Raw genomic sequence first — 26,833 nt, forward strand, 5'->3', positions numbered from 1 at the left:
TGTTTTATACACATTTCATTTAAACAGGGTGTACTGTATTTCTTTGATGGGCATTAAGTTGAGTTGATGAAGAATGATGACAATGTTGATGGAAAGGCGACAGATTGAGAGAATACATACGGCTCGTGTACATATTCTCTCATTTTGTTTCTCATATATCACTTACTTGACGACATCAGAATCAATGTTGAAACGTCGTCTTTCACAGAATAACAGATGTTATGATTATAAAATTATCCATATGAATTGTCATCATTTTCATTGCGCATTGTCGTAAAAGTCGTAAAATACAAAATACCGAAGAGGGATACTTACGTCACCTAGTATAGTACGTTTACTCTACTGTCACGTGCCCAGTGAACAAAACAGTTTAATCATGGGTATATTATACTATATATAGACCAAGAAACCTGCAGAGCTGTTGAGATTGAGGTAATAATTTGTCCCCACCCACAGGGTACAGATACCGTGCTGAGTAAAAACTCACGAAAGCAGAAATAATTATCTAAAGCAGGGATACTCTATAACTCTCTATATAGGCTCCCTGTCTAAAGAAACAAATGTAATACACATAATGCTAAAACGCTAACGCGTGAAAAATATTAACCCACACGAAATCATTCGAACCTCTCTTGAAAACTTAACGATGTGAAAATAATCACTGCAGTTGAGGAATATTTACCTCCCTTGGAAGACTAAACGTGAACTCGTGTTTCAAAGTCATAGGATTCGCTACCAATGATAATGGTATAGCCAAGCTTTGCATGGAGTTGAGGTCACATATCGGAGAGCGGAAATGGCAAGAAACACACTAGATTCGTTTTAAAACTTTTAATTACATGAATGATTTGAAGATAAGTATGAGTGGCAGAAAGAAGCAGCGCTCACCGGTGAAATGTGTCGTGTTTCAGGCAATGCAAAGTGTAGACATAGACGCTTTGAGCGAATGTAGCGAATCCGACATTCGACCGGTGCTTGTCAGTCTTGTTCGTATGGCGTTGTGTTCCCCCTTAGAAACTAGTGACAGTTGGACAAAAGCAAGAAAAGATGTCTTGAAGATACTCTCAGGTCTAGATGTTGTGAACAGCATTGTGGCTCTGTTATCCATCGATTTTCACGCATTGGAACAGGACGTTAAGAAGGAACAGCAATTAAGGTAATAATAGATTTTGGTATTAATCTGCGAACTACCCATTCAGTTATGAGCATGCGTTACGAGTACAACTGTACCGGTGCACTACACTATCCCTTAAAATTTATATTTCCGGACCCCAAGGGTCATAAAGCAGTACCCAGAGACCACATAATCTATTATATGGTCTCTGCAGTACCTAAGCCTAAGCATCTTGAAAGATTGTTTTACTGTTTTAGCTGCAAGGGCTACACAGGATTTTTTTAATACTGGCGTCTCCTATTCTCGCGGTACTTACAAACATCAGCTGAAAAATAATATAAACAGTTCTTTTCGTGTGTACGTTTGTTGTTTTTAAATGAAGAGACCCCCTCTAACATCTGCATCTATCAACTGCTTGATCCATCAAGTGTATTATGTTGTGAGCTCGATGAAAAACATGGTTGTCCGCCGCTGACTTTTCTAGGCGTCTCCTATTCTCACGGTACAATGAGAAAGTAATGTTATTAGGTGTAAGGAAAGTGAATCTTATCGGGAAGGGCAGGGGAAAGTTACGATTTTTCCAAGTTGGTTAAAACTCACGAATATTTGTTACACTGAAAAATTTTGATAATTCACAGACTTTGGCCACTTCCTAGTTACTGGTCAATGATGTAAACAACCACTAAGTATCACGCATCGGCGATCTCGGCAGAAAATCTGTTTACCGCGAGAATAGGAAACTCACGAGAAAAGGAGATGGCCCTATGTATCCAAATCAGTCAATATTTTACAAATGCCAGAAATGCACCATTCCATAGAAATGTCCCTTAACATGTATGGGATAGTTCGTTTCTGACATTTGCAATTTTGAATTGCAAATAATTAAGCAATGACACAGGGGGTGATGACAGAACCCTTATTTAAGTTTGGAGCACCTTTAGAATTCAGCACCACAACGTTTTGTGAGGATGTTCTCTGTAGGTCACATATCACTGAGACAGGCAACCAGTTTGTGAGAATCCGTCAGATGCAAGTGCGCTGTCTACGTTTTGTTAGCCTGAGAGCTAACTGCATGACTGAGAGCTAACTGACTGAGCTGTGGCCACACTGTTATACAATATTCAAATTTATCTACTCATTCCTGAGACGTTACAGAAATGAATGGAAATAGTTAAAAAGGTCATGAAGAATTATGAAGGTTCAAGGTAACCTTGGTGTCTCATAATGTGAATCTAGGGTCAATTGATGAATGTCTTTTTTCAGAGCTAAATGATGACTGTCTGTTTTCAGAGCTAAACTAGGGGGTAACCAAGGTGACAGTATTCTTGTATCACAGCTGCATCATGGGCTGGCGCTGGAGTTTGAACGAAGTGATGCACCTCGACGAATTAGATTACTGCTGAGTGAACTTCTTTACATCATGTCAGAGGTAAACAAAACATAACTGTTTAAACTGCGGTTGGGCGTGGAGAGTCCTTAGATGGGTGATCATATTTGGCAGCTTGACTCCTGAACGTCGGTCCTGCCCTATAAAGAAGCACATGTGATACATGTAGTCCCACCACAGGCTATTGAGTTCGTTCAAAATTGCCTCTCTTCACCCAGGTGAAAATGGGTACTTGGTGAAATAAGTTGTGAGAATACTAGCGCCTATCTGGCAGATTGGGTTATTAGGGGTAATAATGATCGGACTCGACTGTGTGCTTTTGAGCAAGATATCTAGCCAGGAAAAGGGATGTTATAAATATAAACCAAACTTCTCTTCTGAAAGTGGGACAGTAGGGTAGTCAAGTGGTTAAGGTGTTCGCTCATTAAGCCAAGGGCCCATAATCTTATTCAAATATTACTATGAGTGGCGTGAAACTCAATCACTCACTCACTCCTTGTTAAAGATAGTGTTGATATGTGTATCAATAGCTGAGCACAAATTACAATCAAAATAGATCCAACTTTGGACCTGCACCTATACTGCAAACTAATGCTTAAACTCTATGGAACCATCCAGATAAATACTCAAGAAAATTGCTGTAGGCAGTTGCTGGCATTGTTGAAAGGGTAATATCACACTTAAGAAAGTAGTCTGTCTACATTGTACAAGTTTGTATATGTATGATATTGATCACTTTTGACTGATAAATTTGTACAGGCATATTTCTGAAGTTTTACTTGGGGTGGGATGGGGGTCAGTGGAAATAAACAATGCCAAAATCAAAAGGATGAAATTTTACCTTTCTTTAGTAGAAGATCACATGTGTAAACTCACTTGTTTCACTGTGTCAGTTAACTTGACACATCGTTGTTTAACCGTGGTCCAATTTCAGTGTATATATTAACTTGACACGCCATTGTTTGATAATGGTCCAAGCATTTTGCATTTACTTAGTGTCTTAATTTTTGTGCAGAAATGATCATCAATACTATATATTTTGTCATCAGTAGGTATAAAATGTAATTATGTGAAAGAATGTAGTAGAAGGCATAGTAGAGTTATGGTGTTGTTTTATTCGTGTACATCGGCCATAGGCCCATTGTACACCTACACAGCATGATAACAACTGTTTGACGAGTATGAGTGACTAGCGCTGGGTAGAATTTAATTACAAATGTTACTAAATCGTAAATCATACAACAGTACATGCATATGGTAGAGCCGAGACAATGCAAAGTGGCTTGAAACTAAATGCACTCTCCGAAAAAAGGAATTATGTTTTTTCTCTGTAAAACTCTCAAAGCGTTTTCATCACTTTCAAGTAGTAAACTTAATGTTTATAATTAACTAACATATTTCTCATTTTGACAAAATGTGGTAAGTAATAAGTAAGTTCATTACAGACTGTAAGTTTGTTACTTGTAAATGATGAAAATAATTTGTCAAGAGTTATGAACTTTAATGCATGTATTGTTGTGGAATAAGGCTGCAGTTTGAATAAGTCATAGTTGATGTTACATCATAAGGTTCAAAGAGAAAATGGCTGACTGACTGATGTCAATATTTTCCAGCAACAGCTAATTGAATTGGTGTTTGAGTTTGTTTTTATTGTCACTGGATATCATAGTCTCAGCTTCTCAGGTTCTTCAAATACGTTGATATAAATATAGTCTTTCCTTCCCCAGATAAAAGAACAGTCCAAGGGAGGTAACTACCAGAAGCAGAGTGAACTGTTTGAGAGTGAGGTGTACCTTGAAGAAGTGTGTGATGTTCTCTGTATAGCACAAGCTGGTGCGTACAACATGCCTGAACAGAACCAAATCTAGTTTATTATGTTGTATTGTTGACAAGTCTGTTGTAAATATTGCCAATGTCAGTCAGTTTTGGAGTTGCATTTGATTGAAACAATGCTGGCACGTTGGCTTAGGAACTCCATAGCACACAGATTTAATTAGTTTTTACACTGAAAGCTTGCCCAGAATAGTGGAATATGTGTGAACAAAACAGTTATATTACTGTATTAAACTTATTTCTTTTGGAAATTCTCAGTAATGTACGGATTCCAGTGCTTTTTGGGTTAAATCCTGTCCGGAATTTAGAGTGAGTACTGAGTATCTAAGTCTGCAATCCAAACCACTCAGGCAGTGTGCCTGCCAGTTCCACTAAACTAGTGTCTGGCAACTGGTAGTCTAGATCACATACTTTGTGTACCCCTCTGACATTGTACCTTAGTAGGGCCATGAATATACTATGGTGTTTAGAAAGTGGTCAGGTGGTCCTGTTATGATTTGGATGACACCATCTCTCAAAGAGAGTTCAGGTATATTCCTAAATGGTACTGAAAATGATGTGTAATGGAATCTGTTCTTAACTGAGAAAATGTAGTGTCAAGCAGCAATGCTGCCTGCATGAGCTGCAATGCATGAGCTGCAATGGTATATGATCTGTAACAATGCATGAGCTGAAATGATGTATGACCTGTAACAAGGCATGAGCTGCAATAGAGGAGCCATAATAGGGTATGATCTGTAACAAGGCATAAGCTGCAATAGAGGAGCTGTTATACTGTATGACCTGTAACAAGACATGAGCTGCAATAGAAGAGCTGTAATGGTCTATGACCTGTAACAATGCATAAGCTGCAATAGAGGAGCCATAATAGTGTATGATCTGTAACAAGGCATAAGCTGCAATAGAGGAGCCGTTATATTGTATGACCTGTAACAAGACATGAGCTGCAATAGAAGAGCCGTTATATTGTATGACCTGTAACAAGACATGAGCTGCAATAGAGGAGCCGTTATATTGTATGACCTGTAACAAGACATGAGCTGCAATAGGGAGCTGGAATGGTCTATGACCTGTAACAAGGCATGAGCTGCAACAAAGGAGTTGTAATAGTGTATGATCTGTAACAATGCATGAGCTGAAATGATGTATGACCTGTAACAAGACATGAGCTGCAATAGAGGAGCCATAATAGGGTATGACCTGTAACAAGACATGAGCTGCAATAGAGGAGCAGTTATATTGTATGACCTGTAACAAGACATGAGCTGCAATAGAAGAGCTGTAATAGTGTATGATCTATAACAATGCGTGAGCTGCAATAGAGGACACATAATGGTGTATGATCTGTAACAATGCATGAGCTGCAATAGAGGCGCCGTAATAGTGTATTACCTATAACAATGCATGAGCTGCAACAAAGGAGCCGTAATAGTGTATGATCTGTAACAATGCATGAGCTGCAATAGAGGAGCAGTAATAGTGTATGACCTATAACAATACATGAGCTGCAATAGTGTATGGCCTGTAGTAGTGACTGACCTGTAATAATGCATATGGTGTAAGAGTGTATGTTCTGTAATAATGCATGTTCTGTAAAAATGCATGACCTGTAAACATGTACAAGCAGTAATAGTGCATGATTTGCATAATAGTGTATGATCTGTAACAATGCATGAGCTGTATTAGTAAGCTTCAATAATTTATGAGCCATGTTTCTAGAGCTGCCGAACCTTCTGCCGATGACAGAACTTGCGGAGGCGCTGCTGTGTGTGAGGAACGGAGCCTGGCTGCTCTGTCAGCTAGTGGCCAATTCTCCACAGTGCTTCATGACAGGTAAATACAATCTTTTGGAAATTGAATCTATTTTAGCGTGACGAGTGAATGCCTTAACCAATAAACTACTCCACTGCCCCCATTGAAGTTATAAGACCATATTTTATATCATTATATTGTTAATGTTTATAGCATTACCCAAACAACCCATGCATAACTAATGCTCAGAGTACCCCTGTCATTTCCAGCAGCATAAAGTTTATAAGAGGCAACTCACAGGATCGGCTCAGAGTACCCCTGTCATTTCCAGCAGCATAATGTTTGTAAGAGGCAACTCACAGGATCGGCTCAGAGTACCCCTATCATTTCCAGCAGCATAATGTTTATAAGAGGCAACTCACAGGATCGGCTCAGAGTACCCCTGTCATTTCCAGCAGCATAATGTTTATAAGAGGCAACTCACAGGATCGGCTCAGAGTACCCCTGTCATTTCCAGCAGCATAATGTTTATAAGAGGCAACTCACAGGATCGGGTGGTCAGACTTGGTGACCCGGTTGACGCATGTCATTGGTTCCCAATTGCGCAGATCGATGCTTATGTTGTTGATCACTGGATTATCTGGTCCTGACTTGATTATTTACAGACCACCGCCATATAGCTGGAATATCGCTGAGTGCGGTGTATAACTAAACTCACTCAATCCCAAGATACAGTCCTGAATTTGTGTATTTGTGATAGGTTTACAACACAGATGAATGGAAATATCATTCCTAATGTTAATAATTTAGGGCTTGAACCAGAAATTCTGTCATCCAGTTTAATGCAATGTAACACTAACCTGCATTTATAGTGTGCAACAGCCTGGTGTCACGAGGGGAGCGTGTGGAAGAGGAGACACTGGGAGGCAGGCAGAGACTGGAGATGCTGAGGATGTTATGTACCATTAACCCCAAGGAGGCCCTGAATGTCAGGAGGATGTGTGTAAGTACTGTTGTGTTTGATTGGGAGCAGAGTGGGCACAGTGTTCACTACAGTGGTGTCTGTATTGGGTTTGAATCCCAGTTTACCCAGGTTTGTCAGATTCCGATCTTTTCTCATGGATTTTTCCACCTTGATGACAAAGGCAACTACATCCAGGCCACCCAGTGATATAACTGTCATACCACTTAAGGTTGCATTAAGCTAAGTATAAGTCACTTATTTACAGTGTTTATTCAGTCTGATCTAAATATAGATATGCATGTTCTGGCCCTCATCTATTGTGCAAAACTGCCATTGGCCCAATAGCCCATGGCTAGTAAAAATCCATTCGGATCAGTGAATCTCCACAGTCACATGTCAAACTGGCTAGTGAATTTTCATGGGATCATATTGTAAATATATCGCTTTCTCTGATTTGTTAAGTTAAAATACACTTTAAAATCAACTTACTTGAATATATTAGAAATATGTTTTCATGTTTGTTTTTGATGTTTCTTTACCTCTTTGTAATCTTCTGCTTACTTTCTACATTCACATTTTGGGCAAGTGAATTATTTTGTGGGCTTTCTGGCATAGCTTAGCACATGCAAGTGAAATCAGTTGTCACAATCCACTTGTTTGGTTGGTAATTGTTTGCGGCGAAATGTCTTGAGTTCAAATCCGATTTTATGTCTTTTTCTCAAGGTCCAACACTGTACAATGCCTGGTCTAGCAATAGCTTTAACTCTACAAGTAGCACAAGTGTCGCACTCAGAGGAGGAACTTGTCTCCTTCATCAGCTGTTTGTTGCTTGGCAATGACCAGGCAGTGAGACTCTGGTTTTCCCAGTTCATTAAGGCTGGCCAGAAGGTGAGTGTAAGCTCTGTTGCGATTGGCTGTGGCATGTTTGACATTAATGCTTTGTTTTGATTGGTTAGCCAGAAGGTGAGTGTAAGCTCTGTTGTGATTGGCTGTGGCATGTTTGACATGAATGCCTTGTTTTGATTGGTTAGCCAGAAGGTGAGTGCTCTGTAGTGATTGGCTGTGACATGTGTAATGCTGATCCTTTGTTTTGATTGGCTGGCCATAATTTGAGTGGTCTGTTGTGATTGGCTTTGGCATGTGTGCCAATGATGCTTTGTTTTGACTGGCTGGCCATAATATGAGTTGTCTGTTTTGATTGGCTTTGGCATGTGTGACAATGATGCTTTGTTTTGATTGGCTGGCCAGAATTTGAATGCTCTGTTGTGATTGACTGTGGCATGTTTTACATTTGTGATATATCATCTCCTAATGACTAATGTCTGTAGAGGTACAGCCCCAAAAACCGAGAGCTGTGAACAATAAAACATGCTCTGTTTCTATGTCTTCAACATGTCTGTGATCCTAATGTGTTGCTGCATAGGTGCATATGTCTGTATATGAGGTCTTGGTAATCTACTCCGGTGATGGTATCAAGAGACCATCCACCATTTTATTCGAGGGAGATAGGGGAGAAAATTATGGAAAGGAGGAGGGTGTCATTGATTTTGTTCATGGCAAGCGGGTGTTACTCACATACTGCATACACTGGAGTGGGGTTGGGGAGGGGGTCATTCACTGTGTGCTTGTTCCTCCATGTAAATCCTCATCACCCCCTAGTAGCCATAAATTATGGTTGGTCACTTACTTTTTTATCACTAATACTTAGTACTTGTAAACACAAATCAGTTATACCATGGCCTACTTTTAGAAGTGTTTTGTACCTATCTAAATTAAAATGTTTGCAATGTGCACTGACAGGGTAATACGAGCTCATTTCAGGTAAGCCATGAGAAAGTTTTGAATGTCCACAATATGATGGGTGAACTCACAGAAGTAGTACACAAGTTTGGGATCGGTTCTCATTGTTCATTGACATACAGTTCATTTAAATCTGTTGGACTTTGCACCTGGCCTGCACAAGTTGTTTATTAAATCTGTTCATGATGGCACAGTTTTCAGCATGTTTTAGCTCACCTTGACGAAGTGTCAGGTGAGCCATTGTTTTGCACTTCTTGTCAGGGATGCATGCATTGTCAGCCACATACTAGTATTGTAAGCAGCTTCAGATGCCACTGAAACGATAATCTGGAATCTTCAAGCCCTTGGATCCATATGGTAGATACCCAAGTCTATTCAAGATGTTGGGACTTGAAATCATGTTTATAGCTATAGCCCACTCATTTTTATGTGAAGTCAAAAGAAATCCTCCATGTGTTATTTTTCTTGGAGCTCAGTTGCCGTGAATCTTTTTCATGATCTTGACCTTGGTTTCCTATTTTGTTTTGACCATGTCCTTGACTTTTTAAAAAAAATGTATTTGGATTTGTGAACATCTTTAAAGTTGCCGGACAGAGGAAGATGCACATTGTTGTATCTTTTAAATCATATCATTGTTCAGACATATCATGCCTAAGAATGTTGTGTCGGTTATTAGTCGTCAGTATTTACCAAGACAAGGTTCTTCGTCATGTAGTGGTTAGAGCATCCGACTGGGGAGTGGAAGGTTGCGGGTGCAATCCCTCGACCTCATGTAACTATTCCTGTCCAATTTTAATTTAGAAATCATCCATTGACAATGTTTAACATGTTCTGGGTGTTCTGGTTTAAAGATAACAATCTAAAAATGGAGCAGATTTATTTGAAAAAGTCATTTAATGTAGTTAAGAGGAGTTAAATATTGTGCATTGATCTCTGTATCAATTCAACAGAGTGAATTATGGGCAGTGTCACTCTATATCATGTAGATAGTTGCTGAAACATGATAATTACAACAGTCTGTGAAATTGAAGGCATTGGTTAAGAATGCACTGTGTCTTGTACCATTGTTTTCTGTTTTGTTTTCATGCACTAGTGAATTAAAATGGTGAGCAGACTATTACAGATTGTGAGTAATGGATAACTGAGAGATTCTCTCTGATACTGCCTGTTCATCTTATGACTTTGGTTTTTAGCGAAAACGGGAACCATCGGGATGTATGCTGTACACACTGCGACAACAGCTCCTTGACCAGGTTACCTCTATTGTTCCAACCACACGGGGAGACAGGATGGCAGAGAGTGGCGTAGTCCAGGCCAGCATGCTGATAAGGCTGTACTGTGCACTGAGAGGGATGGCCACGCTCAAGTAAGTGGAGTGAGTGAGTGAGTTTAGTTTTACGCCACACTCAGCAATATTACAGCTATATGGCGGCGGTCTGTAAATAATCGAGTCTGGACCAGACAATCCAGTGATCAACAACATGAGCATCGATCTGCGCAATTGGGAACCGATGACATGTGTCAACCAAGTCAGCGAGTCTGACCACCCGATCCCGTTAGTCGCCTCTTACGACAAGCTGAGTCGCCTTTTATGGCAAGCATGGGTTGCTGAAGGCCTATTCTACCCCGGGACCTTCACGGGTCTCAAGTAAGTGGAACCCTAACTTAGTGGTATGATGAAAGTAGTAAATGGAGTACTGACATGTTGTGTACATGATACTCGGATGGCGTCACAATGTTTCATTAGACACTCAGTTAAGACCACAAGATGCGTTGACTAGGTACTATGATGAGGTCACATGTTGTTTTGACAAGATAATCACAAGTTTTGTGTTGTTTGGTCTAGATACTCTGATGAAGAAATGGTGGCTCTGCTGGACTTGGTGACAGCTCGACCCCCTCCCTCAAAGGCTGGTGCTCACTTTATATCCCTCGGACTGTGTACGCTAATAGCCTGTCCCTATCTCCTGGGGTGAGTATTTCATATCTGTTTGTGTTCAAAATTCCTTACATTTCCTTACCTTATGCATCAGTGACTTAAATGTCACAAAATAAAAACATTGGAAAAGATGCTATAAGGATTTACAAGGCTATAGGGGGTTCAAGAATTCCATTGCCTGACGCCTTTGACCAATTAATTTTCATTTCAGGCAATCAGATAATGGTATCTTCCCCATGGGCTACTGGATAATTTCCACTTCTGGTTTCAAACTGCAAATAAACTTGGATTTCATTTCATATCTGTTCAAAATGTGGCCATTAAATTTTGCATGATAGGAAAGTAGAGTTATCTATCTTTGCTAGTAACATCAAATACCATAATTGTGTCATAAAATCAGGGCAAATGCAAAACTCTGGCTATGGACTATGATGAGACTGTAGAAGTTGATATTTTACTACGTTCCATCTTTTGCAGGTCTTTGGACCAGGAGCAACAGGTCATCGACTGGATTAAATGGCTCATGACAAATGAGAGCATCTTCGAGAAGTGAGTGAATCTGTATCATGATTGGCATGTAGACTGTGCCCTTATTGACCAGACAGGGCTACCTCTCAGAACTGATACTCTTTGTCTTATGATTATTGCTTTGTTAAGCTGATGGTTTACATTAATCAGTTCTTAGTAAACACGTTTTGCTTTATCATGAGTACGTCGTATGGCACGCATATTATGCCTTATCAGGAGTGCTTCGTAGAGTAGACATGTTATCCCTTATCATGAGTGCTTCGTAAACCAGACACATTATGCCTTATCATCAGTGCTTCGTAAAGCAGACATGTTATGCCTTATTATCAACGTAAAGCAGACATGTTATGCTTTATCATGAGTGCTTTGTAGGGCAGGCAGGTTATGTCTTATCAGGAGTGCTTTGTAAAGCACACGTTATGCCTTATCAGGAGTTCTTTGTAGAACAGACATGTTTTGCCATATCAGGAATGCTTTGTAGGGCAGGCAGGTAATGCCTTATCAGGAGTGCTTTGTAAAGCACACATGTTACGCCTTATCAGGATTGCTTTGTAGTGCAGACATGTTATGCCTTATTAGGAGAGCTTTGTAGAACAGACACGTTATGCCTTATCAAGAGTACTTTGTGGAGTGGATGCTTCATGCTTTATAAGGAAAACTGTAAAATGATGAAGTGATCTTTCCCCTGTATCATTGCCATCTTGTAGCTGTTTTTCATGCATCATACAGATCGGAGTTATGATGCTGTTTCACAAAGCCACACGGCCATAATTATTGACTCCAATCTGAAACAAATCTCATTTGTTGATGTTCATTAAGACTGAGCCATCCTTTGTAACATCAAAACACACTTGTTTTCTTTCTGTGACCGGTGGTATGGTTGTACCTGCAGGGAAGCTGCATGTGGGACATCGTTTGGAGAGATGCTGTTCCTGATTGCCCTGCACTTCCACAACAACCAGATACATTCCATAGCTGACCTTGTGTGCAAGACTCTGGGAATGAAGGTACGCCACCCATACATGCAACGCAACATTGTCTTGATCATTATTGAATACTGTACACAGCTGCGAGGTGGTGAAGTAAGTTTTTGGAAGAAATCATAAATATATAATGGTTAATTGGCCAAAGCACTAGTTGGATGGCATGGATGTATGTTATGTTGTGGTTGATGTGCATGGTAACTGGTATGCAGCGATTAGGGTTAAATTGAGGTTAGGGTTATAGTATGATTGTAACATAGTGAGATTGTGTTCTGGCAGTTACAGGTTCACGTTATGCTTTATGACAAATGCGATTCAACCCTAAAAGAACCAGTGGTATGATTAGTTGAAATACTCGAGGATTAGTCTCAATGACTATGTGACCACGTTTTGTCATAATCGAACACAAACAGTTTTGGAACACTTTTTTGCACTGAAGATATTTATCACAATGCAGGTTTTGTGTGTTACGTCTCATAAGCACTGCAAACTCTTTCTTATACGTGACTGAATTTGTCTTAAAGACTGTAGGAAGTGTATGTCCCAAACATACTCATCATCGTTTAAATATGTGAAATTTGCAAATGCATTTTTATTGCAATTTGCTAAAAACCCTGAAAGAACTACTAGCATAACCAGGAACATTTGATAACTGACGCTAACCAATTATTTCCGATGGTTGATCAGTTGTAATGTAGCAATGATCAATTATGAGATTGTAACTTATGCACAACACTAGTATGTACCCACCCATGAGTGTATACGTGTGCTTAATGAAAATATTATGATTAGGAATTTGGTCACAAGGAAATACTTTGGTGTTTTCTGCTAATGCGTGCAGGTTATTAGCTGATCTTATTAGCTCAATATTATTCATTAGTTGCTGCTATCTCTGCATAAAGATCAGAAGACACCCATTACTGGTCATGTCAGAATGACCTTTTGTCCTATTGAGACTAATGAGAGCATACTTCAAGGATCTGGAAACTGGAAGCTTGACATTGTGTGGATCACGAAAGATTGATCATGAGCAATAAACAAATTAAATCTTAATATCTTCTTATTTCGGTGTTAATGTCATACTTAATTTGTAGTGTTACTGTCCTTGTTTCCAAAAAATTGGATGGAAAGATCAACGTTTGTATCCAGCGTTTTCCTGCTGGGTCATGAAAACCATGAGGAAAAACAAATACCAAACACTATCAACATCACCTGGTATAATACATATCGGAGACATTAATTAATTTGTTTTGGTACCTTTAACCTTTTTCATGCTTGTTTGAATTATTATTGTCATCATTTCTTATTTTTGATGTGGTTGTTTTTATTTAAGTTATTTATGTTATTGTTATCATCATTATGTCAGAGTGCAGTGAAGGCCAATGCTCTGTCCAGGATGCGACAGATATTCACACAGGAGCTGTTCACGGAACAGGTAGGTGCACATTAAAATTACCTGGAGTCTCAATCTCAGACATCGTGATCAAGAATGTTTTATAATATCCTTCACCTTTCTTGTTTCTCATTAACGCTAGTCTCTGTACTTGGTCCTGTGGTTTGCATAAATATCTTTGATAGGTCTGTGATTCATAAAGAATTGGTTGTTGTTGGGTACCCTAGCTAGTGGTTAGAGCATTCTCGTGTGACATCAGAGACCCGGGTTTAATTCCCACATGGGTACAATGTATGAGACCATGTCTGGTGTATCTCACTGTGATATTGCTGGAATATTGCTAAAAGTGGCATGAGATTATACTCATAGTTATTTGATAATGTTGGTATACAAAACCCCAATCCACTGTTATTGCAAGTGCTGTTGTGGGGGACAGGGACTCAAGCTTTGTGTCAGTGGACAGGCTGTATTGAGGGACAAAGCCTCACATACTAGCAACTTTAGGTATTAGGACATACAGGGATGTTATTGTTCGCTATGTAATACAATATGTATCATACTGTGCACAAACTGTCAGGACATGTATTATATTTGGGTGATGTGGGTAGCTTAGTGGTTTAAGCATTTGCTCATCACATTGAAGACTGGGTGTGATTGTCCAATTCTGGTGTCCCTTGCTGTGATATTGCTGGAATGTTGCTAAAAGTGGTGTGATACAATACTGAGTGAGTCAGTCAGTTTTATTTAGGTGATTATTGTATTGTGACATCTCTAATGATACTATAATGACCTGTGCCGTAAGATTGGAATCATGCCATGTCTCCATGGTTACATCCTTACTGAAGTTCTCAATGTGTGATGTTTGTTCCAGGTGATAGCTTCACATGCTGTCAAGATCCCCGTCACTCCCAACCTCAACTCCACCATGCTGGGTTATCTCCCCTTACACAGCATCTGTCAATTACTCAAGAGTCGTGTTTTCTCCAAACACAATGTTGCAATCAAGGTAACGTCCCAGTGGAAATACCGACTGTTGATTTCTGTAGAATTTGAGACCCTTGAAGATCCAGGTTAGAATTGGTCTTCAGCAACCCATGCCCATGCTTGTTGATGCCAGGATGGTCAGATGGTCAGGCAGTATTTATGCATGTGATAGGGGTTAAAAAATCTCATTGCCCGATGCCTGGGACAAGTCAATTTTCATTTTGGCCAGCCAAGTAATGGTATCTTTACTGGGCTACAAGATTATTTCTGTTTATGTTTTCAAACTGCAAATAAACTTGGATTTCATTTCATATATGCTCAAAATGTAGCTGTAAATTTTCGCAAGATAATAAAGTAGGGTTATCTTTTTTTGCTATTTATCACTTTTCAATAAATAGTCCAATAAACATTAACATCAAATACCATGTTGATTCATTCTTTCATAATTACATCATCACGATTATGTCATAAAATCAGGCCAAGTGGAAAATAGTAAGGACAAGTTACTTTCTTAAAGTCATTTGCCCTGTGGCAAGTGGCATTTAAAAAATATTTAAACCCCATTATTACAAAAACCTTTGAATCATTCGTTTGGGACCAGTCTGCATACATGTGTATGCATATGCTATGCTGAGCAATATTCTCACAGCAATGTTCAGGAATATTCACTCGACCCATGACGTTTTGTGGCAGAATAGGCCTTCAGCAACCCATGCTTGCCATGAAAGGCGACTGTGCTTGTCAGCTTGTCGTAAGAGGTTACTAACAGAATTGGGTGGTCAGGCTTGGTGACTTGGTTGACACGTCATTGGTTCTCACTTGGGCAGGCCGATGCTCATGCTCTCACTGGATTGTCTGGTTTAGACTGGATTATTTGCAGACTGCCACCATATAGCTGGAATATTGCTGAGTTCAGGGTGAAACCAAACTCACACACTCACTAACCCACTGATGTAGATCCTATGATCTGATTCATTTCATTGTTGGTTTTCAGGATTGGATCTACAAACAAATTTTACACAGTTCGCTTCCCTTACACCCTCTACTGCCACAAGTGATAGAGACATATGTAAACTCAATCATTGTGAAAGGTGCTAAAACTGAACACACAAATGAACCGTTGACTGAGCAGGAAATACTAGCAGTTTACAGAGACTCTGTGACACATTCAGCTACACAACGGCTCCAGCCTCAGTCGGACGTACTCCAGGACAATCTGTCTCCACAGCTACTGGTGCTGTATTATGTGCTATTGTATGAGGATACTCTCATGAACCACATGAAAACTATAGGTGAGTCAGGACTTTTACTTATGAAGATTATTGGTGAGTCAGGACTTTTACTTATGAAGATTATTGGTGAGTCAGGACTTTTACTTCTGAAGATTATTGGTGAGTCAGGACTTTTACTTATGAAGATTATCGGTTAGTCATTACTTTCATTTATGAAAACCTTTAGCGAGTCCGAACTTACATTTTTTAAGGCTATTGCTGAGTCAGGATCTTATGAAAGTTTATGAATTTGTGAAGGTTTTCATTGAGTTAGGGCTTTAATTTATGACGAATTTTAGTGAGTCGGGACTTCAATTTGTGGAAACTGTTAATGAGTCAGGACATTAATTTGTGAAGACTTTTAATGAGTCAGGACTTAACTTATGAGGATTGGAGGTAAGCTAGGACTTGAACTTTTAGCGAGTCAGGACTTTGACATATAATTTCTATATCTTCGTCAGGACAAACACGGTTAAGTTATGAAAACTAAAAGTGAAAAGTGAATAATAAAGAGTTGCAAGAACTCTAAAATCTGACTGGGGCCTAAAGGATTAAGTGCTCTGATCTATCATTTAAAGCAAGATCAGTTGGGAATTATTATGATTGTAACATGGCCACACCAACCAGAATACGGCAATGTAGGAGTTCTTGATCATAACAAGACTGTGGGGTAGCCTAGTGCTTAAAGCACTCGCTCATCACAACGAAGACCTGGGTTCAGTTGGTAAACGTGATATAAAACTAAACTTGATCATAACTGCTCACAGCTGATGACCTCTAATTGATTGACGTTTTTATATGTCAGTGTGAAGGGGGTCTGTGATGCATGGATAGTGTATATTTGTTCATGTTCAACTACCACTGGAATACCATCTTGCAATGGTGTACTTTTGGTTGCAGGTGATAAAATGTTTATACTAATTTGTCAGGTGTTTAATCTTTGCTAGAAGTTGAGAAGATGAATGTATTCTATAATGACTGAAGTTGGTCCACTGCTTATGTAGACAATCTTTAAAAAAAGAAATGTTGCCGTACGTCTCATTTTTCCACCAGTGTTGCTGAAAAGTCCTATCAAGTCCTACTCTGATACCATCATGTCCAAGATCCCCATCAACTACCTCATACAGGAGGCTCTCAAAGAACAACAGATGTATGCTGGCCTGTTTGCTCCTCTCACAAGGTAGGCCTGACTGAATCACTCAGATTATCACAGCCATTAATACCACCACTGGACATAAATTCTCTTGATATCAGTCTATTAGGCTATGTCTGATGTACTTGTTTGCCAGTTTGAGACCAAGGAGTGTGTAAAATGTTTAATAAAGGTTTATGTTTATTCTGATGCCTCCATGTTTCTTGGTCAAACATGGCAGTTGGCCTAGTGGTTAAGGTGTTTGCTTATGATGCCAAAGACTGGGTTCAGTTCTCCACATGGGTACTGTGTGTCAAGCCAACTTCTGGTGTCCCTCGCCATGATATTGCTGGAATATTGCTACAAGTAGCATAAAACTAAACTCCCTAAACATTGCTAAAAATCTTAAGAGATTGTTTAGAAAGTGCTCACACACTTTTCCACATTTATCTGAACACCTGCATATATTCAACATTATTATATGCTGGTAAGCTTTGTGTGTGCATGACTGTTGTGTTTCTTAGTGGACTGTTGATGAGTCGTCACAGTGGTTTATGGTCTTTCAGTCTTTGTGTCTTTTGTGTTTTCAGGCTGTTGGTGACACAGTACCCACACCTGTGTCTAGTGGAAGACTGGCTGGAGGAGAGTCTGACATCGCATCAGCAACAGCAGATGAAGAAGTCCAAGGTGGTCCACTTCTTCTCTCCATCAGCATATCAAAAAGGTAGGTTTCATGGTGAATATGGTTGGTTGTCTTTAGTGAACAGCCAATGTTTCATATGGTCAGCTGTAGGGTTGGTTGTCTGTAGTGAACAGCCGCTGTTTCATGTTATCAGCTGTAGGGTTGGTTTTCTCTAGTGAACAGCCGCTGTTTCATATGATTGGCTGTATGGTTGGTTGTCTCTAGTGAACAGCCACTGTTTCATACAATCAGCTGTATGGTTGCTTGTCTCTAGGGAACATCCACTGCTTCATATGATCAGCTGTATGGTTGGTTGTTTCTAGTGAACATCCACTGCTTCATATGATCAGCTGTATGGTTGGTTGTTTCTAGTGAACATCCACTGCTTCATATGATCAGCTGTATGGTTGGTTGTTTCTAGTGAACATCCACTGCTTCATATGATCAGCTGTATGGTTGGTTGTCTCTAGTGAACATCCACTGCTTCATGTGATCAGCTGTATGGTTGGTTGTTTCTAGTGAACATCCACTGCTTCATATGATCAGCTGTATGGTTGGTCGTTTCTAGTGAACATTCACTGTTTCATATGATCAGCTGTCTTGCATGCAATAGTTTGGAAAAAATACTCATTTCAAATCTTGTCTTCTGGAGGCTGATAGTCTCTGGAAACTAGGTGACGAAGGACTACTGAAAGATCCGGTAACCTTATTGTCTAGATTGATGCTCATGGTGTTGAATATTGGATTGTTTGGTCTAGACTTAATTGTTTACAGGCCGCCTCCATATTGTGGGAATATTGGTGTGTGTGGCTTTAAACAACAAACACCCAACCAATCCAAAGACAAGTTGATGGCATAAGTGTTATGATGACATACTAGCAGTGCCATAAAATTTTTATTCTGTAAGTTGCAGTGGATATATTTTTATATGTAGTGTTGACAATGTGATGTTCTTGATTCCAGCATTATCACAGCTACAGACGTGCCCCACTAAAGTAATAGCTCATCTGGAGCACCTGCTGTCTCTCCCCTCCCTGGATTTGATGCCTTACAATGATGTGCTGATTTCAAGCCTTCACAACATGCTGCAAGAGGGTACTCCCCGACGTGTCCTTGACCTAGCCAAGAAAACCTGGTTCAAGGCTCATGCAGTTTCCCCGAGAAGGTTTCTTTTTTCTCAGTATTTCACTTGTCTGTTGTGGTGACAGATATTGTAAAGGTTCATGGGACCAGCTGAAGTGTTGATAGACTCAAACTTTACATATCTGATATATGTGTATCACTACAGAAGATGGGATGGAAGGTTGTGTAGAGTTATGTCCTTTGTCTGCCAGGATCCAGAGTCCCACATAGATTGATCCCAATGTTTTATTAGTACCATTGTTTATTCTAACAATGATCTATGATTTGTCTTCACCATGTTTGTGTTTATTAGTTTCAGAAGTGACAGACTGTGGCACTTGTATTCATTTTTTTATTGTCAAAAACTCACTCACTCACTCACTCACTTACTCACTCTTTATTCCTTCCATCATAAACTGCTGCGCCGTCATAGGACTGGAGTAGTGATGTTAGACCTACTCATGATCTCACTGAAAAGAATTACAATCTTTCTTCTCCTTCTTTCATTTCCCCACACAGGCTCTTTATGCTCAGACAGTGATAATTCCAGGTGAACTTGCTTCCTTCATGAGGGTAGATGATATTTGTTGAGACTATCGGGAATTCAGATCGGAGAGAACATTATGTTAATGAATCAAGTTTATATTCCTGTTGTTGTTTTCAGTATTCGTCTGATGACTGTGAACGCCCTGCGGACCAAGACACAAGGGGTGTTCCAGGTGATGGCCTACACTGAGCAGGACATTGTGGTGGATCCCCTCATTGTTCTACGGTGTGACTGTCGAGTCTTCAGGTAAATACAAGGGATGAAATGGTGACTGTCTCACATCCAAGCCGAGAATAGTCTGATATTCTGTCCTCATGAAGCCCATCTTGCTTACTTTCTATATTTCAGGAACACCTCTAAACTGAGATCAGTCTGGTATTCTGTCCTAACAAACCCCTTCTTACTTGCTTTCTATGTTTCAGAAACCCCTCAATCCTGGAGATAGTTCTGCGTATCCTGTCTGCATACACCCAGGCATGTCAGGTGTATCTGACGAACCACATACAGACACATCCAATCCTTGACAACAACCTGCATGCGGAGCATGAGAGACAGGACCTGAAGATTGCCCTGTCTGCTGCCCAGGAGAGTGCCATCATACAGGTCCTGCTTGAGTGCTGTCTCGTCGACCAGGAGGAGGTCAGGCTGCAAATTGTCAGATATTAAGCGATATAATTTTCTTTTGCTATGAGTTTGTTCATGCAAATTGTGAAACGATTTTAACAATAAAGCCACTTATATAGCTACTTTATGGTGCTTAAAGTCCATGCTGCACAGACAAGCTCTAAGCGTATTCAACATGTTTGACATTCTTTCCTTTGTTCACCCAAGCTGCCTGTGAGGCACTTCGGGGATAATAGTCGTATGACTTATACCACCGAGTACCCATTCACTGCTTAGTAAACAGATGTATTTTTGAACATTCATTTGTTTATATGAAACCACCTGTATCACATGTGCTTCGTTGTGGAGCAGGGTTGAAGTCCTACAAACTCTCAGACAAGCTGCTAAACACAGTCACCCATCCAAGGACTCGCCTTGGCCAGTGTTTCTCAGCTTTAACTGATTTGTGTCCAGAGCTCGATGCATAAGACCACACCCCACCACTATTTTCTGCTAACTGTGTCTTGTCAATGCAACATTTATCAACTCATAGCAAATGATTCAAAATATTACCTTCATATGATGTGAATTTGCAGATGTCTATATGTGCCATTGTTTAACAATAGATGGCTTAGTTCATGTCTCTGTGTTGAGAAAAGAAAAAAAAATGAAGTAAGGAGAATTTTTGGAAAAGTCCATATGCAACTCAGTATTACAGATTGTCTCACCCTGTAATAGTGTTAAAAGTACCTGTTTGGTAGTTTGGGATAGATAGGGTGCAACATTTACCAGTTGTTCTATATCTGTTCCCAAACTAAGTAAATCTGTGTGAGAGGGACACTGCTGACTGATTTTGTATTGAATATCTTTTGTACTTCAGTGCATTTAAGTAAGGACCAGAAAATGTACGTCCAATTTGACTCTCTGATCATAGCAGTGCAAATATTTTCTTGCATTATAATAACTGAAAAACAGCCAGAAAGACTTCCATTATTTGTTTATAAAAGAAACCCCCTAAATGTTTGGTTGCAGAATTATTGAACACAGTTACAACTTGTTCTTTCCGTTTCCGTCAGATTCCCACAGGACAACTGTCTGATCTACGTGAGGTCCAGTGTCTCATTTTCTCCCATCTCCACCAAGTCTTCATTGCGGATCCCAACCTTGCTAAGCTGGTCCACTTCCAGGTACTGCACTGTACAGTTACGATTTAATGAACACGCAGAAGTATTGTTACCTCTTTATCCGCCAGCCACTTTGGTTGATAGAGTGTAAACTTGTTTTACAACACACTCCACAGTATCCTTACGAGAATGTCTCAAATTGTGTTTTCAGGGCTATCCGAGTGAGCTGATCCCGTTGCTTGTGGCAGGAGTTCCCTCTATGCACATCTGTCTCGACTTCATTCCAGAGCTGCTTGGTCAGCCACAGATAGAAAAACAGGTCAGTAATGTTCAGATTGATGTTCAGATAAACAGATCAGTCATATGTCAACATTTTCAGACAAACAGGTGAGTCATGTGTCAACATGGTCAGACAACAGGTCAGTTATGTGTCGACATGGTCAGACAACAGGTCAGTTATGTGTCAACATTTTCAGACAAACAGGTCAGTCGTGTGTCGGCATGGTCAGACAAACAGGTCAGTCATGTGTCAACATTTTCAGACAAGCAGGTCAGTCATGTGTCAACACGGTCAAAGACTCAATTCAGTCATGTCAAGATATTCAGAAGACAGGTTATTCATATGAACATGAATAGAGAAACAATTGTCCGTCACATGGCATCAAGTGCAGAACAAGAGTTCAGTCAGTCCATTCCTGGGATTCCTTACTGACAATAGCATCAGACAAGTTGAGTATTTTGTGTTTATCATCATGTTAAGTTTATCCACCATTTTTGTATTTACACATGTTTGTTTCATTGTTATGAGGAAGCCACAAGCTTTGTTTTAAAAGTTGGTCCTTATCCCCAAATCTAATCCTTATTCTCTGATTGCTGCTAATCTAGTGCTTATCCTTGATGGCTGCAAATCTAATCCTTATCCTGGATGGCTGCTAGTCATTGAAACCTGCTGGGATGTTGGTCAAACTTTATCCAGGTGGTATTTCTGGTGTAGACTTGGCTGTTTGTAAGTTACTGTGCTATACCTGATATTCAGCTTGCTACAACCTGAAAGAGCCGAGGCACTGCTTTACTTCCTCTTCTGACCTTGTTTCCCTTTGTACAGGTGTTCTCCATCAAGCTGTTGAGTCACCTGTGCTGCCAGTACTCTCTGCCCAAATCACTGAGTGTGGCCAAACTAGGTATCAACGTGATGTTCACCATGCTCACAGGTAAAACTGCTGCAGTGTTTGTCTTGGTGTAGAAAATTTCCTTCACGTTTGAGTGTAGACTTACTGGCCCTTGGCCCCATTTCACAATGTATTGTAGTGCTACGACTGTTGTAAGCGTATGTTCCCATATAGGAGATACAACAGTTGTAATGCCGTGAATGTTTTGTTTTGTGCCTTTGGCACCATTTCACAAAGCTATCGTTGTGCTCTGACTCTTGTAAGCTTATGTTCTAGTATAGGAGTTATGACAATGATATTACTGTGAATGTTTTGTGGACCGGGACCTTGGGCGCTGTTTCACAAAGCTATCTTAGTGGTATGACGGTATAGTCTTGTGAAATGTACTTCTTGTCGCAAATCAGAGTTGCATCCATTGGCATGCCAGGAACCTATGGTCATTAGTTGGAATCCTCGCTGCCTATTCTCGAAAATGACAGATCCTAACTAGTTAAGACAGACGTTAGGACATCATATTGTTGGGATAAGACCCATTCTGGAAACAATAATAATTTCACTCCTAACTTGAGTTACCAATCCTAGATAACATAGCAAGCTCTTCAGACGAGGAGATAGAAAAGCGATGGGCATTCTAACATGACGTCACATCTAGTGGGCAAATCCCCAAGCAGACGTCAAAATGTCAACTTCAAGCAAGATGGCAACTGTGGACAAGCAAGTCAACTGGATATGCAGTGAAGTTGATTGTCTAGTTGATGCAGAGAGTAAACATCAATTCTGTTTAGCTTGTTAACATCTACTGTGACCAACAGTTAAAGAAATAAATATAGATGGAAATATCAAACCGGTGAATTCAATATATATTGAGGGGAGCAGCCCTGTTATAGTATACCCTTTCTGCATTCTTCTTTCCCCAAACACTGCATGAACAAACAAGTATACTGCCATGTTATTTTTGTCTTGATTCTATTTAGGACAAGTCAAAACATATCCCAGTATTTGTCGTAAGTTAGGATATCCAAGCGCTGTGATACTTAAGGTAGGATCATAGTTAGGATATCTTTTGGCTAAGATCCTTTCGAGAATAGGAGCCCTGGTCCTTGAGTGAACTAGGCTTACAGACACTGTATTTGGTAGCACATTGCCCTCCACATTTAAACTAGTTGCTATCATAGAGGTTCTTATGGCACAGTGCTCCTCATTGCTGAGTGACATTTGTGAAAATTCAGGATCCTTTCGAGAATAGGGGCCCTGGTTCTCCCCTGCCATGTTTCTGGTTTGTCAGCATCATACCCGTTCTCATTGATTTAAAAAAAGTGGTTGACAACTACGACCTCACTTCTGGCTTACCGCTCACATTCACCTGGCATCCCATGATGCAACTGAAATACTGTTTTTAAAGTAAAACTCGTCTCTTTCATTCAGTTAACGTCTCCACACAACAAACATGTTTTCTCTTTCAGTGTCAAGAGTGCATTTGATAAGGCATGCATTTTCATGTTTAGTTGTAGATTCTTACACTATTTTCATGTTTAGTTGTAGATTCTTACACTATTTTCATGTTTAGTTGTAGATTCTTACACTATTTTCATGCTGTAAGAATCTATATTGAAACATTGCTCTGTGCAATAAACAAGAAGTTGTAATCCATAAAGTTATATGCTTCATTATTGGCTCAGCAACTTCTAGAATGCTGAGTAAGTAATCAGAGTTCATTTGACTTGCATGAACAGCTCCATGGAGTATTGTCCCTTTATAGTAAGAGGATTCTGTGAATATGATGGTGCTTCCTTAAAGGACCTTCAGTGTTTTTATCATGAGAGGAACACAATTCTGCAAACACTTAGGCAAAGTTTTTTGTAAATTTCGTAGTTTTACCCCTTTTTGACTTGAGGCATGCATTGTTATGATGAACTTTTCCTTGGATAGATCAGCTTATTGAAGTGAGTCTGGTGAATACGTATGTGAACATAGTGACATGTGTGTAAGCAGTAAGTCATTATCAACTGAAAAAGATTTGCTCATAGAAGCAAATAAGGGAACGCATGAAAGTACAAGTGTTCCTTTATTTCTTTCCAGAATTTGAAATACAGTTGTAAAGATACCGGGTAATATCCTTCCATTCATCAAACACCAGTTCTCAAGTTCCATGTTGAAGCTCCGATTAGAATTGATGAATTCTGTGACAGATAAATGCAAAATTCAATATGCTTTCTGCACAGATCTATGCATTTTCATGCCAAATGGCCATTCCTGCATTATATCACAGTTTCCTTGTGTACAGAGTGTTCTTGTGTTTCTCCTTCATGTGTCTTTGTCACATTGTATATCCACATTTTATTTTCTTCCCAGTCCTGGAGAGTGAGATGAGAGTTCTGTTCTTCCAAGAGACTGTACCCTGCTTGTTTAACATCTGCAAGGCTTTCCCTCCTCTGTGTGATGATGTCACTTCACTCCTCACGCAGATTGGCAGGGTCTGTTTCTCCCATCTCACAACCACAAACACAGTAGTGGGATCTGGTAAGTGTTTCCTGATGTCTCCTACCCGTGAAGGTCCCGGGGTAGAATAGGCCTTCAGCAACCCATGCTTGTCATAAAAGGTGACTATACTTATTGTAAGAGGCGACTAACGGGATCGGGTGGTCAGGCTTGCTGACTTAGTTGGCACATGTCATCGGTTCCCAATTGCTCAGATCGATGCTCATGTTGTTGATCACTGGATTGTCTGGTCCAGACTCGATTATTTACAGACTGCTGCTATATAGCTGTAATATTGCTGAGTGCGGTGTAAAACTAATCTCACTCACTCACTCATGATGTCTCCTCACTCACTCAGGAAGGGAATTAATGAGCCAGCGGGCCCATGGGCTGTAAATGTCATATGTCCCATCAGATTGCTGATCTTTTCAGTGTGGGGCAGGTCAAGGCCAAGGTCGTCAATGGGGAATGGGCACGACATATTCTTATTTGCGATGAATAAATGTATGTAAACTCATTATGAAAGTATGGCGTAAGTGTCTCCAAAAGAATTGATATTAGTGTGATGACAGGTTCCGTCAATTCATGTCGTTTGTGTATACTGTGAAATAAACAAGAAACTATTTGACTTACTGTGACAAATTCTGAGCAGAGATTTCAGCTTGGAATTGAGAAATCACTCAAAGTAGTGCTTTGATGTTTGTGTTGTATGTCTCATTTTGTAGGTAAATCTATTGGCTTGAAATGTGTGCATACTATTAATGGGATAGATAAAGTGATCATTGTTAAATTTGCCCTGAAACGAACTTGGTATGTTGACCTTGTTACATCCCTTTCCTTTTATATAGTGCAAAGACCCCATTTGTGACAGTACATACCTGTGTTAAACAATAAGCTCTACTTCTTCACTGGACATGCATGAGGTCATGTTTGGTTGGAGAGTTTTAGTACATTCAAGAAATATAATGTGCCTACTGCTATCTTTGTACACCATGAATATCTGGGTTAAAGCTGTTTTTCAGTAACCTGTGCTTGATATAAAATCTGACTAACAGGATCTGGTGGTCAGGCGCGCTGACCTGTTTGACTCATGACATCGGTTCCCGTTTCTGTAGATACTCATGCTGTTGATCTCTGGTGTCTGATTGAAACTCGATTACTTATAGAACGAGGGGTGAGAGAATAAGCCTGGTGATTTTGTTCATTTGGGGATCTACTGGAGATTTTATTGATTTAGGATACTGAGAAAGACTGAACAGCATTTTTTTCAATTTTCATTGAACAGAAAGTTCAATGGCCATGTGCCGAAAGTGAGGTATAACCAGCTAAATGCTGAAGATTGGGATGATATGTCATCTTTTGATGACTGTTATTCTGTTATTTGCTGGTTTGGGTGATGAACATATTGAGTAACATCTCTGATTTCAAATGGGAGCAAGATTTGCTGTGCAAACATTGAAGTCTTTTTATCTTTCTAATTTCAAATGGGAGCAATGTCTGTCATCTAAATGTATATTTAAGTCCTTTTATCCTTTCTCACAGATTTCTCCCTGGTTCCAGTTCAGGATGGTCACACAGATACACCAGAGCCCACTTATAAACGGCAGCGGATGAGTGAGGTGTCATCTTACAGCCAGCTGTACATAACTGTACAACAGACATTCCAGGAGCTGGCCAGTCAGGCTGTCGTCACCAACAGTATCTTCTGATCCTTCAATAAACTTGTACAGAAACACTTGTGTTGTTGATAGTGTGCCAGTAACACAATAGTTAGCTGCAGTTGATTCATGATTGTGTTTGTGATGCTGTACACTGATGTCAGTATTTTACATGATTGTGTATGGTTTAAAATTAATAATTTTACTATGGTAGTGTGGAGCCCCGTGAAGATCCAGATTAGGATTATTTTTTATCTTCAGTGCTTGTTGTAAGAGACAACTAATGGAATGGGTGGTGAGACTCGCTGACTTGGTTGACACACATCATCGTAATCCATTTGTGTAGGTTGATGTTTATGCTGTTGATCGC

General features: G+C 39.8%; 1 protein-coding gene across 2 annotated transcripts; it reads left to right on the plus strand.

Annotated features, from left to right (window-relative positions):
• Positions 1-740: 740 nt before the first annotated feature.
• On the plus strand, positions 741-26,538 carry LOC137298073 (integrator complex subunit 2-like). Of its 2 annotated transcripts, XM_067830133.1 has the most exons (24): positions 741-1,156; positions 2,405-2,543; positions 4,229-4,334; positions 6,054-6,167; positions 6,959-7,089; positions 7,774-7,938; positions 8,851-8,871; positions 10,044-10,216; positions 10,697-10,822; positions 11,267-11,338; positions 12,210-12,324; positions 13,667-13,735; positions 14,565-14,699; positions 15,672-15,969; positions 17,002-17,128; positions 17,671-17,804; positions 18,726-18,927; positions 19,549-19,677; positions 19,854-20,070; positions 21,111-21,221; positions 21,370-21,477; positions 22,264-22,369; positions 24,680-24,847; positions 26,348-26,538. In XM_067830133.1, the coding sequence occupies exons 1-24, from the start codon at positions 840-842 to the stop codon at positions 26,512-26,514; spliced, it is 3,450 nt and encodes a 1,149-aa protein (XP_067686234.1). In that variant the 5' UTR covers positions 741-839; the 3' UTR covers positions 26,515-26,538. The 2 variants fall into 2 exon arrangements, with proteins under 2 accessions (XP_067686234.1, XP_067686242.1); XM_067830141.1 differs by lacking the exon at positions 8,851-8,871 and having other exon boundaries at positions 744-1,156.
• Positions 26,539-26,833: the final 295 nt, after the last annotated feature.

Source organism: Haliotis asinina, chromosome 1, assembly GCF_037392515.1.
Source record: "Haliotis asinina isolate JCU_RB_2024 chromosome 1, JCU_Hal_asi_v2, whole genome shotgun sequence".
NCBI classification, from domain to species: Eukaryota; Metazoa; Mollusca; class Gastropoda; order Lepetellida; family Haliotidae; genus Haliotis; species Haliotis asinina.

Excerpts from the sequence above, each read along its gene's own strand:
- LOC137298073 (XM_067830133.1), top strand. The coding sequence starts at position 840 with ATGAATGATTTGAAGATAAGTATGAGTGGCAGAAAGAAGCAGCGCTCA. Across the intron at positions 10,217-10,696 it reads AGAGGGATGGCCACGCTCAA|ATACTCTGATGAAGAAATGG; the intron begins GTAAGTGGAGTG and ends TGTTTGGTCTAG. Across the intron at positions 15,970-17,001 it reads GAACCACATGAAAACTATAG|TGTTGCTGAAAAGTCCTATC; the intron begins GTGAGTCAGGAC and ends TTTTTCCACCAG.